The sequence below is a fragment of the Ylistrum balloti genome, unplaced genomic scaffold (assembly GCF_031769215.1).
Source record: "Ylistrum balloti isolate Yb309-2 unplaced genomic scaffold, AGI_CSIRO_Ybal_v1 Utg370780, whole genome shotgun sequence".
NCBI lineage: Eukaryota > Metazoa > Mollusca > Bivalvia > Pectinida > Pectinidae > Ylistrum > Ylistrum balloti.
The window spans coordinates 374,566-396,429 of NW_026782456.1; the positions used below are offsets into that span (position 1 = coordinate 374,566).

Sequence of the window (21,864 nt, forward strand, 5' to 3'; positions counted from 1 at the left end):
ATAAGTCAAATGGAAGCCCAGTCATTCAAAACTTCCTTTGGGTGCTTTGCAAAGTCCGAATATGACACAACATTTCATTTAGGCAATCAACTTTACTTCACACAACAAACCGTTTCCCTGAGCATCGCGTGGACAGTTTTTGTACTCCGGATGTGGCAGCTCCGTGTGTATACCGAGAGGTTTATTGTGACTATGGACGAAACACTTGTGTGGCACTCCCGGATGTTGATCTTGTCGTTAATTGTGTAGAAATGTAAAAAGAGATGCGTTTTTCACTTTTGGGATTTAATTGTTCTTTGGATTTTTGGATTTTCCAGTTTCATATTCATAAGTGTATGCGTGGATATTAGGCACAAGGCAACTTCTGTAAGCTCAGTAGGGGGAGGGGGGACCATTGGGACAAGATGTGGGGACGTTTATTAGAGACGGGGTGTTTATTAGAATAAATGCGGTTTTTCATAACTATTATAGAGAACAATAGAATTGGGTTAAAATTATTGCAACAGTATTTGGCAAACAATTGAGGTCATGAACTCCGAAAGTGACTACACATATTGTAGTAATTCACAGTGTGCACATCATTCTCAATATCATAACATTTATATCTAAAGATTTTCCTTTCAAGTCAAAAAGTTGAGTTTATGATAAGTTACATAAACAATCATTGAAAAATGAAAGTCACTTTTCATTGCCTGCAGCCAAATCATAAATGTACACAACCCAATACAATGCAATATACACGATGAAAAAAGTCAGAAAACAGTTTTCTCAAATATCCAGCTAGTAAAGGAAAAACAACCATAATCTGAGGCACACCACCAATAGAATCAATGAAGATCCTCGGACGAGGTAGAAATGGACCATTTCAATACGTAAATACTTGTAAATAATCTGTTTAAATGCTGAAACAGAACAGTGTTTTGAATCAAGCCTGATCAAGTTCATGTTGTATAACAAAAACAATCGTAGAAAATAGATGAAAAATATACTAAAACGGATGTTTTCGGACATCACGTTCAACACTAAAGGTAATGCAGAATGCGAATGAAAGTGCATGCACCTTCACGCAAGGTACACATATGTAATTATTTTTAATCGCAATGGAATTTGTGAATTTACAAAATCATATGAAATATATCTTAAGTACTTCAACCCTGTTAAAAAACTCTATACTGCACATCCCTTTGCTTGATCTGAAATGTCAGATTGTGTGTGTGTGTGTGTGTGTGTGTGTGTGCGCGCGCGCGCGTGAGGGTGTGTGTGTGTGTGATTTTTTTATATTTTTTTTCGTACTCCTATACGTACCTGCAATTGAACGCCGTGATAAAGAAGGATGAAAAGTAGAAATCTTACTTGATGTCAATTTCATTTAAGATATCTTAATTTCTTATCCGGGTATGTAGTGTGCAATAATATCTGTGTATATGCTTATATGTGTACTTCTGATGTTTTGACCGGAAGTAAGACATACTTATAGAACGAATTCCAATATAATATCTCGGACTGTTTTAAATGCTTAGTGTCATCTATAGTTGTACTAATTGGTTTAAAACGGACGATTTATATGACGTTTTGAAGAACTTGATTTCGCTCATGGACAACATTCTATTTGGAAAATCTGTATTGGTGGGGATGCCAAATATTTCTATCTATTTCGTCCTAACAAGACATGGTGTTTATAAACATCTAGTTGTTGTAGCATTTAAAGTTTAAATAATGTTTCATTTTTTACAAACATGAATTCAGTGCTTGTCGTAATTCATACAAACGTCCCACATCTAAGTTGCTGAATTCTTACTTCAGTGTTCGTCATTTTAGTTAATTTTTAATTTTTCGTCGTTGCCAGTGATGAGTGGCTGATCTAATATTGTATCGTTTCCTACAAATCGTTTTATATGTGGCAAGTGATATCTCCTCGGAGTGTGACATCGTAACATCGAATTATTCGTTACAACAAACGTACTGTTTTGTCAAAGATTGTCGGAACTGAAAACATCATCATTTTATTTCCAACATCAACATATTAGAAGTACAATAACAAATACAGAATGTAGAAAAATGGCTGGAAAACTAGATAGCTTATATATATTATACTTCTAAACAATGTTTAGCAAGCATTAGAGTGTCGTCACGTCAGTTAAAAATTGGGGCGCTAGCTTAACATTGAAAGGAGACGCAGAATATGTGAATGCTGCGAAAACAATGAAATTGAAGACGAATTTCATTTCATACTCCAGTTTGTTTTTTTATAAAGAATTAAGACAAAGGTATATTAGAAATATCATTATAAATCACCTTGCGTTTTCAAACTGGTACAGCTGTTAAGTATAAATAATGTGATTGGACTTAAATAATCTTGGCAAATATATTTATTTATCCATTAAGAAAAGAAAACCAACTTCAGATAATGGTAATTACTCTTATGTTATTCCTAAATCAATGCAAAGTGGAAAATGAATAATTACTTATATATTGATGTATACCCAGGGCTCTACGATAACTTTTTACCTCATTTGTCCTTTTGGACAAGTACTTTTGAAATCCACTTGTCCCAATTTTCAGCAACCAACGTAATCTTACATTATGTCATAATAAGTAAGTTTTTGTTTCAATTTGTGTCATTGATTGTCGCTAGCATTATATTAAAGTTTTAATTTTTCAAGTGTTGTCTTTATTTTATCTTATATAGGTAAGACAGGAATATCAAGTGACGGATCTAGTAATTACCAATGATTGAACTATATGCAGTAACCTGCAATACACAGTTGTTGAAAATCTCTTTGAATTGTGTTCATGTTTATTATAAAGACTGTATTAAAATGCATGATTGAAGAATAACACAATCAGATTATAAATCCAAGAACAATCATAGGGTTGGCTTTGCATTTAGTTATATCCACTAAGTAATACTTATTTTAATGACTGATTGAGTGACTGCATCGAACACGACATGCCGGCAGTCTCATCAAACGTCAGACCGAGATACTCGGTCAGCCATTTTTGCTGGAATGTACGCTTCCGTTTTAGTTCATACTGTTTGTTTTTATCATTTTCTGGCTGTGTCTCGATCTTTTGTTTTTTTTTTTTATTTGGACACCCCCACTATGTACACAACACGATGAAGAATGTGCTGCCAACGCGCGAACACTGCCTCCTTGGTGAGTAGAACCCACCTATAAACAAATTTGGATTCTTTTCTCAAAATTAAAGATTTCCTTCTGGCCAAATTTAGTTCTGGTCCATTTGGTGATTACTGGGGAAATGATAACGTATCAAGCTAAAAGTAGGCTACCATTGTCGGACGAATGTCAATGATCTTTTATCGGAAAGTGTTTCCGAATGCAGGTAATCCTGTTGGTACTCCCTCTCTCTCTCTCTCTCTCTCTCTCTCTCTCTCTCCCTCTCTGTCTGCCCCCCTCTCTCTCCCTCTCTCTCTTACACTCTCTCTCTCAACTTGAATATATAATCATCTTATTGATATATGCTATGTGTCATAAATGTTTTATTTTAACAGCAGTTATCGAAAACATACACCAGTCATCTGGAACAGTCTGGGTGGTTGGATGGCACATTGGTAACGCACTCGCCTTTCACCTCTGAGCCGTCCGGGTTTCGACTCCTGGAACGAGAAGGGTCACCTGCCCTACCGCGTCGGTTTTCCCGGATACCCCGGTTTCCTTCCTACAATAAGACCCTTCGCGCGCTTACATCCGGGCCAACGAGAGAGAATAGTAAAAGTTGACATAATTTGTTTCGCAATTGTTGTTAAACATCTAAAGTTTCTATTTTTCTTTAACTGTTTTAATACCGTCGTTACATTGTAATTAAGCATGTCATGGAAACGGAAATATATTTGACCTATACCAGGGACGTATAATTACAGTATCATACGTCCCTGCCTATACCGATTGTCGCACATCTTATAAGTCGGTTTGTTTTTTTAAACATATTCTAACAATTTAATAAGCGATATACATGTACACTATTTATCAAAAGGTACTTGTGAAAGTCTAACAAACATGAAGCAACATGTATTTCCACAAGATTTCATCATTTGTTGTGTATCTTCGATACCTCTCAGACATTATAATATAAGGCCATGAAGGATCCCGAGAGTTCCGATCGAAGATTGCACAAGTTTACGGTAATATTTATTTTTAGCACCGGTCTGATCAAAAGGGTATATAGGAACTTTCCAGTCGAATTCTACACTGTATCAGACTTTGACAGCAACGAAGGAACAACACTACACGTCTACAATGCGATTAGGTAGACGAACAACGTACAAAGTTAATGCAGTTGTAATTTACACATAAAATAAACACAGTTGCTATAGCAGATTAGCTGACTGTCAACAACTCAAAATGACGAAGAAACGAACATTTCTGAGGGATATCAATTCCCTCATAAAGACAATTGGAAGCGTGACAGCTGATCAGGTTAGCATCTTGATGGATACCCTTGAAGGAGAGGACGCTGAAAGGGGATATCAGGGGTCTGTTACTGCAGAAGTTGCTCCATCGAGCGGGGCTTACAAGGGAGGCAAATTCAAGTTTGAGGTAGGTTACTTCATTTATACATTGTACAACTGCAGCATTCAGCGTAGGATAGCTTTATAATTAGTTTTGTTAGAATACAGTCTATGAAATCAAAGCTAATTGAGAAAAGCTGTCCACACCTATAGCCTATCAAGTTATTATCTTACCAAGCCAGCATCCAATGCATTGACCACAGTATTAGATATCTGAGCTTCTCATACATCATATGCTATACATAGAAATGATAAAGTCTGGTCATGGTTGTGATATAGTAAAGTGATATGAACATGTCATATGGGTATGTAATAATCAACATCAACAGTATTGACAGGTGCTTGGTATTATGTCACAATGAAAGATACTATATACCTCTAAAATTGCATTTGTAACAGAATTCCTTTATAACTGAGAATTTAGAAAGAGCCATCATATATAAGTGTTGAACTCTCACTCCGTACTTCACTTTGATTCTTAACTTTGTAGACCCGAACTGCAGATGATGAATTTATATATTAATGGACTAGTATACATACAAGGAATACATGTATTTACATACATGTAGGAGTGATTAGAATTCATTGGTTACACGTTTCACATTCCTGGTTTCAGATCTATATCGTTAACGATTATCCAGAGTACCCACCTGAAGTACGCTGCCTTACAGAGATATACCACCCGAACATTGACACAGATGACACTGACAGTGAAGGTTCAAACATCTGTGTGAGTCTGCTAGAGCAGGGAGAATGGGACTCCAACATGACACTGGAGCACTGTGTACAGGCCATCCTTTTCCTTTTCTTTAACCCAAACTGGAATGATGCCCTGTCTCCGCTTTTCTCTCCAGACCTTACTGATTCCGAGTTTGAAGAAAATGTGAAAATTTCTATAGAAGGGGGATGTATTGAAGGGAAGGATTTTGAAAGAAATTATGGTCTTCCTGAAGTTGACAAAATTATAAATGATGCAGATGAGTCAAAATTAACAGATCAAGAAATTGAATTGAACAATATAAACACTGCCTTAAATAATGCAACGATAGGTAATGTTCATACATCCCCAACAGAAAATTTAGGAGTAGAACAAGACTTAGAAGAAACACAGAATGAAAATGTCTTTTCTACATGTGATGCTGCTCAGGTCAATATCGAAATTCCAACAGCAGATCTGAGTGCACAGGAAGTGGATTCAACTACACAGGAAGTAGATCTATCTACGCAGGAAGTTATCCAACAAGAAGTAGAACAAGAAACTAATCTTGATGTAGCACACGGTGAGTTCGTTCAACATGAACCTCAGGTAGAAGATGCACATGAGGGAAAAACAAATTTAGGAGAGATAATTAATATAGATGGTGAGATTAATACAGACAAAGGGGAGACAACCAAATCAGAGGCTGTTGAGAACATTTTATGTGCAATGATTTTAGACAATTCTGCTGTACAGAGCATGAAAGTGGATAAACACTCAGGTTTTCTTCATAGAAGTTTATCTGTTGGTGACACTCCACGTGGAGAAACAATCAAATTAGACAGAAATGTGATAGTGAACTTAAACAAAGAGACGGTAAACAGGTTGGAAATGCAGACCAATACAGTCTGTATGAATGTGTGTGATTCATCAATCATTAACACAGAAAGGGTTGATGAGGCTGGATGTTCATTTTCCTTGGTGGTCAATGAGCAACAACAGTTGCTGCCAGATGACCTAGAAAATACTCAAAATCTAAAAGATCAGGGAGTTTTCTCCCTTGACAGGTGCTGTGGCAATCGTGTCTTTTCTTGTAATGTTTTATAAGTCTTGGGTATGCATGGGTATATAAATGACTGGTATTTCATCCCTGTGTGGGTGTAGGTGTGGGAAGATGTGTGTGTGTGTGTCTTTGAATTGACTTGTGTGAATGTATGTGGTTGGTAAACCTTGCTTGTGTATGAAGTGCAAGTCTTATTGCAAATTACAAACAAGTTATAGGATAGTGTGTGACTTGAATGGAAGTATTGTGTTTTGTATTTATATTGAAATATATTTATTTTGAACAGAATTGTAGAGAAGTTGCATTACAGAGGTATGTGGACAATTTACTGTTGGATATTCACAGAAACGATTAAACCTATACTTATCTTTAGTGACAATATTGTAAAACCACAAAATGACTGTGTTGATTATATGTTAATGTACCTTCATAAAGATATCATCACCTCTCTCAACCCTTTCCATTTTTGCCTCTGTAACTGTCCGTTTTGTTTCATAGATATATTTTCTAAAAATCTTAACTTACCCAATGAGGACAAATCCCATCCCAATCTCCCATTTTTCTTTACGTACTTGCCAAAAATTTACTTTTTTCCTTTTTGTATTTTTTCTACCTAAAAAGATAATGCTTGGAAAAAAATTATGTGACAATATTGAACCTGTGGTATTTGCATGAACAATCAAAGGGGGATAACTGTGATATCATAACAGCTTAATCAGTGAAGTGTAAGTCTAATGTTAAATTTACGGGTTTGGTTTTTCAATTTTCATCTGTTATTCATGACATCATAGCTTTAAATACTTACTGCCATTTGTGACAAGACTAATTGACAATATACAGATTTCCTATGAATTTGAGAAAATGGCTGCCGACTAGCTGAAATATGTTTACCTCAGATAAGTGCATTCCTGAAACCCTGTTGCAGTTGTGAGCAATCCATTATTCACACTGTATTTTTCTAGTTATAAGCCCATGTCTGGTAAAAGGACCAACTAATATATTTCTATTTAGTAAATTTATTAGCACATGTTGTAATTATTTTTTTGTACAATAAGCCCACCCCTGATCCTGACTTCAAATCATAATTTCTGCAGGTCCTCTGGGAATATAGCAAGAGAATAATGGTAATAAAGTGAAGGAGTTAATTTCTGTCTGTTTCCTCATTATACCAGAATCTGGAGGGAGGGCACAAACAAATATTGTTAATGATATTTTCATTTAACATAATTTGACATTTATTTAAAAAAATACAGTGTGTACTCTTTGTTTGTATATCACATGTTAAAGTATTTGTCGGTTCAAGTGAGTGAACAGTTTAAATCACTGCCCATAAATCAAATGACATATTTAGTTTTCATACCATATTTTATCTAATTAGTACACTAATGAAAAGTGCTTCCTAAAAATTTCATTTTCTCTAAAAATCACATTAGTGCTATTAAGTATTCACCATCTTACTTTTGAAAATATTGCATTTTGTCACGTTTTAAAAAGCAAGATGGAATATTCTACATTTTCCCTGTTTGTTTAGTGCCCAGGGTGCTTATAAGATAAAATGTGGTACTGAAAAGTAAATATATTGTTAACAGTACATAGTAATTTATCAACATATTTATGTTATATACAAATACGTAACAGAGAAATTGGATTTTGATTTCTTCTTCAGAGACATATTTGCCAAACTCTCCCTTCATTTCCTTTCTAAGGTATTTTTAGTTGTTCATTTATACTAAAAATATCAGTGATATTGTTTCATTCACAGTATTGTTTATATATTTGCTAAGTATGGATTGAATGATGTTATAGGTTTTATTGAGCTGAGTTCAAGTGTAACTGCTGATGTGTTGAAATCAAATTACAGTTATAAAATATATTATACAAATGTACAAATGATAATCTGTTTGTGTTGTTTTGTTGGCCCGAAGGGACAAGTGAGCTATAGGGATAACCCAACATCCACTGTCGTACATCAACTTTTCTTTTAAATCATGCTAATTATGAACAATTGATTGGATTTTAGCAAAATTTGGTCTGAAGCATCCTTGTTGGCAGGGGAAATGATTTTGTATAAACAGTAGGTCTTAACCCCTTCCGACCTGAGGGGTGGGACCCAAATGTGAAAATCTATCAATTTCTTTAAAATCTGCTGGGTATCATGTTTTTTTTTTTTTTTTTTTAGGGATGGCAGTATATTGTCCCAATTTGGTCTGAAACATGCTTGGGTGAAAGGACATTAATTTTGTACAAACTTTGGGTCAGATTCCAATTTGGCCAGAGGTTTTGGGCCCAATGGGGAAAATCTATCAGTTTCTTTGAAAAAACTATCTTGTTCAGGGATGGCATGATATTGTCCAAATTTAGTCTGAGGCATGCATGGTTGAAGGGAAATCAGTTTTATATAAAGGGTTGGTCTTGGTCCCTCTGAGGTGGAAGGGGTGGAGCCCGATAAAGCCTGTAGGAATAATTGGATTTTACCCAAATTTGGTCTGATATGTTCTTAGGGAATCAAATTTGTATGAATGTTAGGTCTTGGCTCTCTGGGGCAGAAGTGATGGAGTCTAATCAGGGAAATAGAGTAAATTCTTTAAATTCTCCTGTAGGAATGATTGCATTTCGCCCAAATTTGGTCTGAAGCATTCTTTGGTAAAAAGGAAACTGAGTTTTGGGCAGAACTCACTGTGGGAAATAGAACCAATTCTTTAAAGGTCCCTTTCCGAAGGAATACTTGGATGTTTACCAATTCGGTCTGAAGCACCTTTGGTGAGGGGGAATCAGTTTTGTTTGAATTTTGGCCCCCAGGATGGGGAGTAGGGGACGTATGGCCAAATAGGGAAAACAGAAAAAAATTCTTTAAAATTTATGATTTGTTGGAATGATTCAGTTTTGTCCAGATTTTATCTGATGCATCCTTGTGATGCAACTAACCCCCTGTGGAAGGAGGGTTGGACCTAATATGAGAAACAGATACAAGTATTTTAGATACCCAATTTCTTGGTAAAAGTTCATCAATTTGAGTAAGCTAGGCCATGTGAGCATGAGCCTAGAGGCCTATATATATATGGTTATTCTAAATTCCTTAAATTACTTTAGTACAACTTTAAGTACAGAAGAGATGACATTAAATTGTTTTGAAAAAATTACTGTTGTTTGTTAAAAAATTTGCTATATAGCAGGGTAAAAGCCCATCCACCTGGAACAAGAAATCCACACGTGTGACGCAATATGACCTCAATAGCTGCACATGAAATTACTGAAAACTTTGCTTTTTATCTTAACGGGTTTCATTTCATAAACTCAGATGTAGATGTAGGCACAGACTACTTTAACTAAAAAACAAACATGCTGATTTTTCTATGTTACAATATAAACTCAGACGTTTATATCTATGGCCTCAGCTACTTCAAATAATATTCTAATCCAATTCACACCAGGCATACCCAACTGAAGTAAATATCTACCAATTTTTAGGACTATTGTGTAAAAGATATCAAACAATTCAGGACCGAGATGTGTATGATGTGTTAAATCATACTACCTTCACATGATGTGAGTTGTTTTGATGAAAGGAATTTCTTCAATTTAGGCGATTATTAAGCGTATGAAATAACAACCACTGGAATTCACCTACACAGTATAAACATTTACATACATTTTTTTTCTAGATTAAGCATTCACAACATTTGAGTAATTACGTAAATCCAATAGTTAAACTAAGCAGGAATTCCATGTATGTCTGTTCACATATTTGATGAAATAGACTTAAATTGAATATAGATATACAGTTAAAGGTTGAAAACAATTGATTTACTAATGACTAGAACATATTTTTATTTGTATTCTAACAATTTGAATTCATTGGAGAGTAAGTTTAGGTAAGTTTATACTTAAAACAAGCGTGATGATTTACAGAGGAGACAACTCTGGTGTGGAATACGACTTATAATCAGCGATGGTCAGCACCTGGAGAGATTCACATGTGGGCTTTAACTCCCTGTCAGGTTATGATTCATAATTAATTAGTAACACAAAGATGGGGTTTGTAATAATTGGTACCAATGACCTTTTTATGATGTTTAGCACACAGTTGAAGGCATTTAGGGGTATCCATTGGATATTGACCCAGTCACTCCCTTCTCCTCCTCAGAAGAAACAACATGCTATAAAAATAGGTCCAAAATAACCGAATTTAATATAACATGTACTCAGGCCCATGTAGAGAGGGATATAGACAATTTGCTTGAAGTCCATGTATGGCTTTTGGAAAGGGATATTTGTTGTAAAATTTTGCACGATATAAATCATTTAGTTATTATACAAACATTTTTGTTGTTTCTAGTGGCGAGTTTATAATTCATAGCGAAAAAAACTAAAAGGCAAATTATAAAAATTAACCGATAGCCCCCAGGGAGGATCGAACTCCCGACCCCTGGTTTACAAGACCAGTGCTCTAACCACTGAGCTATGGAGGCTCGCGTCGACCAGCGCTTTAATGTTTGTTTAGAATTCAAATATTATAAAGTGGCAGACAAAAGATAAAACCGTTTAGTATTACAAATTAAATTTCTCAGGATATTTTCGATTCGTCATTTAAAAAAATGTTGGTTTTATTTCCTTATCCCATTAGCTCAGTTATTATCCTTGTTTGAAAGGAAACACATTGTCTAAGTACCTCAAGGACTACATCATTGTTTTGAAGAGCCTCTCCAAACATTTTATCTGATAAGAGATGTTACTCTTTTGTTTAATCAGAGACGTATATATACGTGTCTGCTGATTATGTACTGTATACATTACACTCAGAACCTCTCTAGAGTGTCTGCTGATTATGTACTGTATACATTACACTCAGAACCTCTCTAGAGTGTCTACTGATTATGTACGGTATACAGTACACACAGAACCTCTCTAGAGTGTAGGCTGATTATGTACGGTATACATTACACACAGAACCTCTCTAGAGTGTCTACTGATTATGTACGGTATACAGTACACACAGAACCTCTCTAGAGTGTCTACTGATTATGTACTGTATACATTACACACAGAACCTCTCTAGAGTGTCTACTGATTATGTACGGTATACATTACACACAGAACCTCTCTAAAGTGTATACTGACTAATGTACTGTATACATTACACACAGAACCTCTCTAGAGTGTCTGATGATTATGTACGGTATACATTACACACGGAGCCTCTCTAGAGTGTCTGCTGATTATATACGGTATACCTTACACTCTGGTAAGGCACATGGTCTGACTGAAAGAGATACACGACCACGGCGACTTTATAAATCGATTTACTAGTATTTTTTATGGGTCGATGTCACTTTTCAAATATGTCGTTTCCGATGAAAACTTGACAAGTTTGTAAACAGGAAATGAAAGTATCATGTTTTCTATACCGTTAAAAGTATATTTTGAAGGGAATTTCATATCTTTGATATATCCTCATTCTAAACTTGTGAAATTTGCTCAGTTGATCACCTATCCCAGTCGTTCCGTTCGAGTGATGCCTCCGTGACGTCACGTGAGTGCCTTGGTGATAACCGTCACAGCGATGGTCAGAATAAACTTGGATGTACAAGCGTCATTAGCATAACAAAACACAAGTAAAAACATCCAAATAAAAAAATTCTCAAAACAGCTTCTCTTCAAATTTAGAAGAAAAAAAATACTGGGGTGAAATCATGATGATTCTGCTGATTATTTGAAGAATTTGAGTTTTAAAATTACTTTTGTCTAAAGCAGATATTTTCATTCGTGTATTATTTAGCTTAATACAAAACTGTGACTGTTTTATTGTTGGCTAGTCACGTGATTACTTATTGAATTTATTAACTGCTTTGGCATATGTACTGAACCTGTGTACTATTGAACAATAGTGGGGGTATAGTGTAGACCACATCAGCTCCTAAGCAGCGAAATTAACGGGGTATTTATTTTACCTCTTATAATCTATGAAACAACCGGAGACATATATTTCACACAAACAATTAAGGTTGTCAAATATTCAGTGAAAAGGATAACGTATCAATTTTTTTTATAAATTTAATTTGAAAATATCGGATGTAGTAAAACTTGGGTGAAGCTAACTAGTATTAAAATGTACGTGTCTGTTGGGATACGTTTTACAAGATATGCAGATCTGTCTTTTGTGCTGGTGTAAAACTGTATTATATATAATCACTTACTTGTGGTGGTCACTGATTATATACCTGCTACACAGAGCTAAGTTTACGTATCAAGTGGCTTAGCCATAGATCTCACCTCTGACTCCACAGGATTATGTATTTAAGAGTTTTCAAAAACATTCAATCTATCATTCGGTTCTGAACTACAGTGCCGCTTATCTGAGCAAGAGGACATACTATATCGATATATCGACGGAGTGTTAGTCATAGTGTTATTGGACGCGGCCTGGGCTAGACTGGGAATATAGTCTGGGGCAATTATGATGTAACAGCATGTGAGATCTATCAAACAATTGTTCAGTCACAACACCAACACGTAGCCAAGCAGAAGACACGGTGTGAATTTACACAAAACGGAATAGGACAGAAGTTTAAAATGCCATCTCTAACTTCTCCGTGGTTCCAGCAAAGGGTAGGCCCTCCGGCCCCACCCATAATGGTACCGGAACGCTCTCCTAGCACTATGACGGAGGCGGAACAGGACGAGTTGACTCGGCGTGTGGGGCGCCCCACCACCTCATCCCGAGCCAAAGTATCACAAACGTGGAAACTGGAAAATACGTTTATGGAAAATGGGCGACATTCATGGTCGAAGATGGAATTATTCGAGGACTGTAAAAAATGTATGTGGACGGAGGGAGGTGCAAGGAAGGTCTCGTGTAAGATTCGACCATTAACAAAACACACCGGAAAAACGGAAATGTAGGCTACTTCAGGTCAACGAACAACCAGTGTTCTTCTTTTTTTTTTTTGTAATTGCTCAACGACACTTAAGCAATCGTTGTGTGGTCATCTGCGCTGTCCGGATTCAGGTCAGCTTGACCAACATCGAAAATATCAGTATTACGTTGTGTCATTCCTGTTATGTGTGTTTGTGTGTTCTATAATCATCTCACGTTTCCATGACAACCATATAGATACTGAGAACTGCTTACCAATTGTGGCATGTATCTTCGCTTGTCATTATTCGAAGGAAATTCCTTTTACCGGGAAACGCTAAACGAGAGGCCTCATTACTCCGAATTTCGTCCAACCGAACAACGTTTGGGGACATTTTCAGTGTTCACATTTCTTGTTTTGAAAAATCTACTTGAGGAAAGTTGTGCAGGTAGTGTCTAGACGGTGGAAACATTCATTGACGTATGAACGGGACATTCATAGTTACGGGGAAAAGGACGGAATTTCAATTAAGAATTAAGAGATCGTTTTAAGAAAGTGACTTTGGACTCATACTGAAATTCGACGAACACCAGTTTTGTGATTAGCAGGGATTGGATCTACTGATACATCATGTATACATAGATATAAGATAACAAATCAAATAGATATTTAATTTTCTTTATATTGTATATTTAAATCGTGAACACTTATATTTACCAATCGTCTGGAATAGATATCAAGTCTATTGAATTTAAATGAAGACGATTTTGATAACCTGTATTACCCCTCAGTATTAAAGCTATTCATATTATTCAAATATAAAATATGAACTTTGTGCTTGTTGAAGTTTAAATGTAATATATATCATGTCTGTGTATCGTTTTTTAATCATGTGCGCAAATAATCGGCTAAGATATTTGATCAGTGCTATGGAATGGGCTATCGATTTTGTGGTACATATATATATGTTCGACCTCTAGTTCTGGTGTCTCGATAGGCCGTGTGTTGTCGAGCGTATTATGTCTACGGGCCTACACGGTGTATTAATTAAGGTATAGTTAAACTATACAGTCAGAATTACTTTGTAATTAATAATGCACACCTCCGCCGAGAGAGCCAGGTAGATGTCAGTATATATACCCCTTATAATTAGTGCTGAACGATACAAGTTGTGTGATGTATTATGGGTTTATACATACAAATATACCTGTGTATTTTCCAGTTTGGCACATTAAATTCTAGTCATTATAACAGTGTAACAGTGTGGTTTCAATAAATATTTATATGAACTTCCGTCTACGTGTCTGGTTTGGTGATAGTGGGGATTAGGGGATATTGAGACTACACCTGATAAATATAGGTACAACTGTAACAAGGTTAGCATATAGGATATATCTGACTCTCATGATCATAAATAAGTTTGTTTTATCTAAATTTTAATTTAAGTTATTTTTTTCTGTCCAGTGAGATAAAAATAGACGAACCATGTATACAGACATGAAGGCAAAATAAAATGATATTGTTAATAGTTTCCAAAGAGAATGAAAAAAAAACTGGGATAAGAGGTTCTCGGAGCGAATCTCAATCAGAGATAATGTTTGACCAATTAGCAAACACGAGATTTTTTCCCTGTGTGACAGATAAGCGGAATTTAAACCACGGGAAATGGGAGAGAGCTTTGAGTAGCCAAAGACTACATATTTTGCGTTTGTTCCAGTAAAAAGATTCGTTAACTAAATCTTCTGTCACGTCCTCAAGTTAAGAACCAAAATATTTGTTGCATTTCAAATTAAGACATTTTGTTGTATACATATCTCAAACTTCTGTCCACATTATTCAGAGGAGAAAATAACCAATATATCTCAGTTTCGCAAAAATATGGTAACACGTATTCGTACACTCACGTGACTTTTATCAAAAGTGGAAGGTGCATCATAAGCTATACTTCCTTCTATCGACTTGTTAAAAAAAACGAATTGTGTCAGTTTGAGCATTTTTTCCCGAAAACGTGTTGTTCCCTACATCTGCTATTTGGCTGAACGAAAGAACGAAACTGATTTTAAACACCGATTGTCTTTTCTATTTTACCAAGCCTATGTAAGGTTGTGTCAGAAAAGGCCGTCTTAACTTGTTTTAATTAGTAATTACATCGAACCCTGGTTAGCGAGATAGCAGTTTTCCAACAAAAATCTAGCGGAAATGATTTTCATATTTTACAACAGTGATAAATAAGCACGGATGGATGGTGTAAGATTTTGGTTTTACAAAGAATGTCAGTTAGTTACTGAGGGTCACGAATAATACTACTATAACTGGAGTCTTGATATATACCACGTAATTAATTAGGTTGGTGAATATTGAAAACTCAGTCTGCTCAACGCAAATTCGTGCGAAACTGAGGCCGAGTATTCTAAAATTTCATATATGAATATGAAAGGGTGGCGCGTTACATTAAATCTGTTTTTTTTTCAAAATTTACAAACCTTAAATATAAAAAATATACTTTAAGACTTGAAAGCCTGTTTTAATCACACATAGGAAGCAAAGGATACCTCTATCGGAAATCCAGCATATCAAGTTTTCGGTAAAGGACGACATATTGGGTTTATTCTAATTGAGAGAGCAATTAATATGAGCATATACGCTTGTTTTCCCGTCAGTAGGATGATATATGTGTAACCCTGGTAAAATACTAGCCGTAATATACCACACGGTTAGGGAAAACTTCTTTTTAGCTCGATTGTTTGACTAGTGAGCTAGGGGTCCGAAGTTCGATTCCTAGCGGAGGTATTGAAATAAATTATGACCTCTGTTCCATATGTATGATTATTATTGTTGAATATATTTAATGAAATATTGTCTGAATTAAATTTATTGGAACACTTGACCTAGAGGGGCCAGAGTTCAAGTCAGGATATAATTCGTTGCCCTCTCACAGGCGTGTTTACAGTGACTTGGCATTAATCAGTATATTTATTTCATGCTGGCACCGACAATTCAATTCAGTTACGCATGCCGAGTACCATTTGAATAAAACAGTTCAGTAATTTAGAAATAATATATTAATTGTGTGCATTTATTTGGAACGATCACAGCATATAGAATTCGAATGTGTCTCCACACATTGTGTAATCAACAAGCCTCGATATGTAGGGCGTTTGTCAGATAATTTGGCCGAAACTCCATCTAGATAAAAAAAATGACAGAGATGTATTGTTCGATGAATTAGGGCTGTACAACACATGTCACCGATGATATCACAAGCCATAACTAGTCGGCATAATTCGGAAACATACAGCAAGTTATTTTGTGGAAGGTTATATACATTTGTATTTAGCGATTGGCTTGATACAAAAGTATTAGTCCGGCCACAGTATTTGATCATGCATGTGCTCCATTGACCTCGCTCCATTATTGATTATACAATGGCAATAAAAACGACAATGAGAGATAAGTGAAGTTAAATTTACAGAAAAAAGCCTCGTGTTTTCATGTCAGTCTCCAAGGAATCACGTCCTGGGCGTGGATGTGTGTTCTTAAACATTAAATGCCAGTGAGAGAAGAAATGATGAGTTCAGAAGTCCTTCAGTATTTTAACAGGACGTGCTGAGGACCATAGTTCTCAAACACGATGGCTGATCTTAATGTACTGGAGGGAAAATATCATCTCACACAGGAGGGGTAGTATTTATGTATCTGAGGAACACTATTATCTCACACGGGAGGGGTAGTATTTATGTACCTGAGGAACACTATTATCTCACACAGAAGGGGTAGTATTTATGTACCTGAGGAACACTATTGTCTCACACAGGAGGGGGAGTATTTATGTACCCGAGGAACACTATTGTCCTACACAGGAGGGGTAGTATTTATGTACCTGAGGAACACTATTGTCCTACACAGGAGGGGTAGTATTTATGTATCTGAGGCACATTGTTATCTCACACAGGGTGGGGTAGTATCTATATACATGAGGAACACTATTGTCCTACACAGGAGGGGTAGTATTTATGTACCTGAGGAACACTATTGTCTCACACGGGAGGGGTAGTATTTATGTGTCTGAGGAACACTATTATCTCACACGGGAGGGGTAGTATTTATGTATCTGAGGAACACTATTATCTCACACGGGAGGGGTAGTATTTATGTACCCGAGGAACACTATTATCTCACACAGGAGGGGGAGTATTTATGTACCCGAGGAACACTATTGTCCTACACAGGAGGGGTAGTATTTATGTACCTGAGGAACACTATTGTCCTACACAGGAGGGGTAATATTTATGTATCTGAGGCACACTATTATCTCACACAGGGTGGGGTAGTATCTATATACATGAGGAACACTATTGTCCTACACAGGAGGGGTAGTATTTATGTACCTGAGGAACACTACTGTCTCACACAGAAGGGGTTGTATTTATGTTTCTGAGGAACACTATTATCTCACACAGGGTGGGGAGTATTTATGTACCTGAGGAACACTATTATCTCACACAGGGTGGGGTGTATTTATGTACCTGAGGAACACTATTATCCCACACAGGAGGGGTAGTATTTATGTACCTGAGGAACACTATTGTCTCACACAGAAGGGGTTGTATTTATGTTTCTGAGGAACACTATTATCTCACACAGGAGGGGTAGTATTTATGTACCCGAGGAACACTATCGTCCTACACAGGAGGGGTAGTATTTATGTACCTGAGGAACACTATTGTCTCACACAGGAGGGGTAGTATTTATGTACCTGAGGAACACTATTGTCCTACACAGGAGAGTTAATATTTGTGTACTGGGGAACAAGCGAGAGATAATATTTATGTACTAGGGGAACAAACGAGGGATAATATTTATGTACTAGAGTAACAAACGAGGGATAATATTTATGTACTAGGGGAACAAACGAGGGATAATATTTATGTACTGGGGGAACAAACGAGGGATAGTATTTATGTACTAGGGGAACAAACGAGGGATAATATTTATGTACTGGGGGAACAAACGAGGGATAATATTTATGTACTGGGGGAACAAACGAGGGATAATATTTATGTACTAGAGTAACAAACGAGGGATAATATTTATGTACTAGGGGAACAAACGAGGGATAATATTTATGTACTGGGGGAACAAACGAGGGATAGTATTTATGTACTGGGGGAATAAACGAGGGATAATATTTATGTACTGGGGGAACAAACGAGGGATAATATTTATGTACTGGGGGAACAAACGAGGGATAATATTTATGTACTGGGGGAACAAACGAGGGATAATATTTATGTACTAGAGTAACAAACGAGGGATAATATTTATGTACTGGGGGAACAAACGAGGGATAATATTTATGAAGGGGAATTTTCACTACAATAAGATCAATAACGATCATTATATGCTTAATGTTTCCAAGAAAGTTTTAGTTTAGACATTTATTATGTATATCATGAAGACACTAGTACATTTTACAATAAATGTTAAACTTCATGTTCAAATTGCCGCGCTACCACCGTCGGTTAAAGCGTTGACAGGGTGAAGTCGGGTGAAGGTCAGAGATGTGTGGTTCGACGCTTACAACCCTTGGCGGTTTCCCAGGAGGACGCTAAGAAAGAACCCGGTCTGTGCTAATGTGGTTGTGTCCTTAGGCAAGGCACTTTACACAAATTGCCCTTGAAAGCATGCAAAAGGCCTCCCGTATGTTGTTCAATTATGTAGTCACCAGCTACTAATAGGAGACCCCCGCCACGGCCGTTCACAGATCGATGAACCTAGCAAACAAACAAATAATCTAGGTGTACAGTGTGTGTACTGCTTTCAAAAACAGGATGAACGTTGTGTTAAGAAAACAACGTAACGCAACCAATGGTTCCTATATACTGTTGTCACATCATGAACGAACTTGTTATTATCTCTTATTCAGTTAGCAATTCATTAATGACTGGGAGAATTACCACGGTCATTGAAATGTCTAGATATCCTTTCTGTCTTAGAACTTTGATAGTGATAGCAAACTATTTCTCGCTCTAAGGAAAATGCTTGTCATATGCTAAAATCTCCATTTGAAAGGTCGACATATCTTGCATGATAGCAATCAACAGTTAAATAATCACACATTGTTATTAATGAAAGAAACTTTTACAATTTGCTTCCGGCTATATTTGTACTCAGGTACACATAAGGGCACATGTTTTAACCTACAGCGACATACTCGTGGCACATGGAATGGTACGTGTATATCTGCAGATTGAAACAAGCACTTCATACTGAATAGTTTGTTTTTACTGATTAGAAAGATAAATGTACGAAGCAGACAACTTACATACATGTGGTTCTAAGCGTGTGGAAGAGGACAGACAGTTCATGACACTACATCACCAAAGTTCACGGGCTAATGAGCGTACTTGTTGTGTCCTTATCATTTCTATGGAATATCAGGATTGAACCAAACAGAAAGACACGGACAGGACTACTCTTTCAAAAAGCCTAGCTAGGGAGACACGAAATCAAAATGACACGTGGTATGTTTAATTGTTTGCTTTTTTTCAGTGCCATTGTTATTACGTCACGCGCAGTTTGTATACAAAACGTAAACTGTTTCCTTCCAAAGTGTTTCTGTAGCACATTTCAACATTTTTTAAAGAGGAGTGATATTCCACAGATGGTGTACTTTGGTTTTGATGACGCTGTACATGGTCAGGTGTCTCACCATTACGACTACCTGTTTTTAAGTAACCTGACCAATCCAAACGGTTGCCCTGTCAGTATTACTTTGTTTGTTTCCCATACTTACACCGACTACGACGTCTTGCAAAAATTCTACGAAATTGGATTTGAACTAGCTGTCCACAGTGTTTCTCATCAGAACATAGACACGGGTAGCAAAGTTCAACAGGAAGCAGAGGAACAACGAAACAACATTGTCAATCATACTGGAGCGTCCATTGAGGATGTCGTTGGATGGAGAAGTCCTTTCCTCGTAACGGCAGGGGACCCTCAGATATATGCTCTTGAAGAACTCGGCTTTGAGTATGATATTTCATTGATCTACAGAAGATCTGGGATGGATGGCGACGATGCTTGGCCGTTCACTCTCGACTATGGATGGCCCTTGCCATGTGACAAAAGCTGTCCTATGAAGAGTCACAAAGGATTCTGGCAAATTCCCATCAATGCGATGATAGACTACAAACACGAATTTCCTTGTGCTTTCATCGACTCTTGTTATAACAAACCCTGGAATGAGGAGGATGCTTATAAATACATAATGGATAATTTTTACAGTCGTTACCATGGCAACAGATCCCCGTACGGATTCCATATTCACGCGGTGTGGTTGAATTATGACTTCACTAGAAAGGCTATGGAGAGAGCCATCAATGACATGATGGAATATGATGATGTTTATATAGTAAATATCAAACAAATGCTGGAATGGATGAAACATCCCACAAAATTGTCCGACATTAGAAACTTTGGTCCATTGGGATGCAGGCCAATATATGCCACTGTAAAAGATGGTTTGATTATATTTATAAATATTTTTGTAATATTTGGTGTAGCGTGCATTACTATTTATGTTTATCGTAATAAAAGTAAACTTCTAGCGACTTTATCTAACAGTGTAGAATACATTATGCTTAATGATATTGAAAGTAGGGCACTTGATAAGGAATCCGATAGCGACACTCACCCCGAGGTATGAGATTTTTTAGTATCATTTTATTTATATCGATTTAATAAAATGGTTTAATTACGGATTAGATATTTCAGTCTCCGAGATTTAATTTGATACATTTAATTCATCTGTATTCTATTGATATAGAACTTTCAGAGGGAAATCAATTTACAAATAATCCATTTAAAATAAGATTTCTCATTTCATACTCTTTACTTTTAAAGGAGTATATAATATAAAGTGCAATCAAAGAGCTGATTTATCTATTCATTGATTTACTTAGATTTGTTCAAAGTATTATCGTTTTTAATATTTGTGTCACAGCAAAGTTCTGAGCATAGTTAAAGTTTACAAACACTTGTTCAGATATAGTAGAAAGGAGATAATGTATATTTCTATGTTATAAGGGGAGTCAACTATGTATAAGGCATCCTTTAAATAATGTTATGTCAGATATAGTAGAAAAGAGTTAATGTATATTTCAATGTTATAAGGGGAGGCAACTGTGTGTAAGACATCGTTTAAATAATGTCATGTCGTTACAACTTCATATACTGTCAATTTTCTGCACTTTTGCCAATAATATTATACCATGTAGTTCACCTTACAGCCGGTAACACAAAAAACGTCTCGTCGGTCGTTACACTGGCTTAGATAAGCAACCCAAGTCCTTGATCATTGTGAATATAGATGGCAAGCTAACATCTCGAGTCAACTCGTCCCAAAGTTGATATGCGACTTGAACGACACTCGGGTTACGTATAGTCTGCACGCGTTGTTATAGAAACAGCTGTGATTTTAACCTGCTATATTTTGATCGCAGACTATACTTGTCGTTCATATCAACCCATATTTTCCTATGTGAATAATCACAATAACATAGTGCATTTCATCATCAACACTCTTACCGGTAACATATCTTATTCATTTAAAACCTGCATCAATGTGTAGACGCACACAATAGATATGAGAACACGCCGTTGTTGTATTCGTGTGCATTTTTGGTTCCCGTACGGAGACCCGTACAGCCATAGTTGT

At 36.4% G+C, this 21,864-nt stretch overlaps 2 protein-coding genes and 1 non-coding gene across 3 annotated transcripts; 2 read left to right on the top strand and 1 right to left on the bottom strand.

Moving 5' to 3' along the window:
• The first annotated feature begins 4,276 nt into the window (after positions 1 to 4,276).
• Positions 4,277 to 7,258, top strand: LOC132558342 (uncharacterized). Its single transcript, XM_060222889.1, has 2 exons — positions 4,277 to 4,559; positions 5,148 to 7,258. The coding sequence occupies exons 1-2, from the start codon at positions 4,365 to 4,367 to the stop codon at positions 6,333 to 6,335; spliced, it is 1,383 nt and encodes a 460-aa protein (XP_060078872.1). The 5' UTR covers positions 4,277 to 4,364; the 3' UTR covers positions 6,336 to 7,258.
• Positions 7,259 to 10,687: 3,429 nt separating this feature from the next.
• Positions 10,688 to 10,760, bottom strand: Trnat-ugu (transfer RNA threonine (anticodon UGU)). The gene has a single exon. It is a non-coding gene; the product is annotated as a tRNA-Thr (tRNA).
• A 2,188-nt stretch (positions 10,761 to 12,948) lies between these two features.
• LOC132558308 (chitin deacetylase 7-like) lies at positions 12,949 to 20,853 on the top strand. Its single transcript, XM_060222855.1, has 2 exons — positions 12,949 to 13,187; positions 19,698 to 20,853. Exons 1-2 carry the CDS (start codon positions 12,949 to 12,951, stop codon positions 20,851 to 20,853), a joined length of 1,395 nt encoding a protein of 464 aa, XP_060078838.1.
• The last annotated feature ends 1,011 nt before the right edge of the window (positions 20,854 to 21,864 follow it).

Bases quoted from the DNA above. Each gene is read 5' to 3' on its own strand.
- LOC132558342 (XM_060222889.1), top strand. From the start codon at position 4,365: ATGACGAAGAAACGAACATTTCTGAGGGATATCAATTCCCTCATAAAG. The intron at 4,560-5,147 runs GTAGGTTACTTC...TCCTGGTTTCAG, and splicing joins GAGGCAAATTCAAGTTTGAG to ATCTATATCGTTAACGATTA.
- LOC132558308 (XM_060222855.1), top strand. From the start codon at position 12,949: ATGACGGAGGCGGAACAGGACGAGTTGACTCGGCGTGTGGGGCGCCCC. The intron at 13,188-19,697 runs GTAGGCTACTTC...GCTTTTTTTCAG, and splicing joins CACACCGGAAAAACGGAAAT to TGCCATTGTTATTACGTCAC.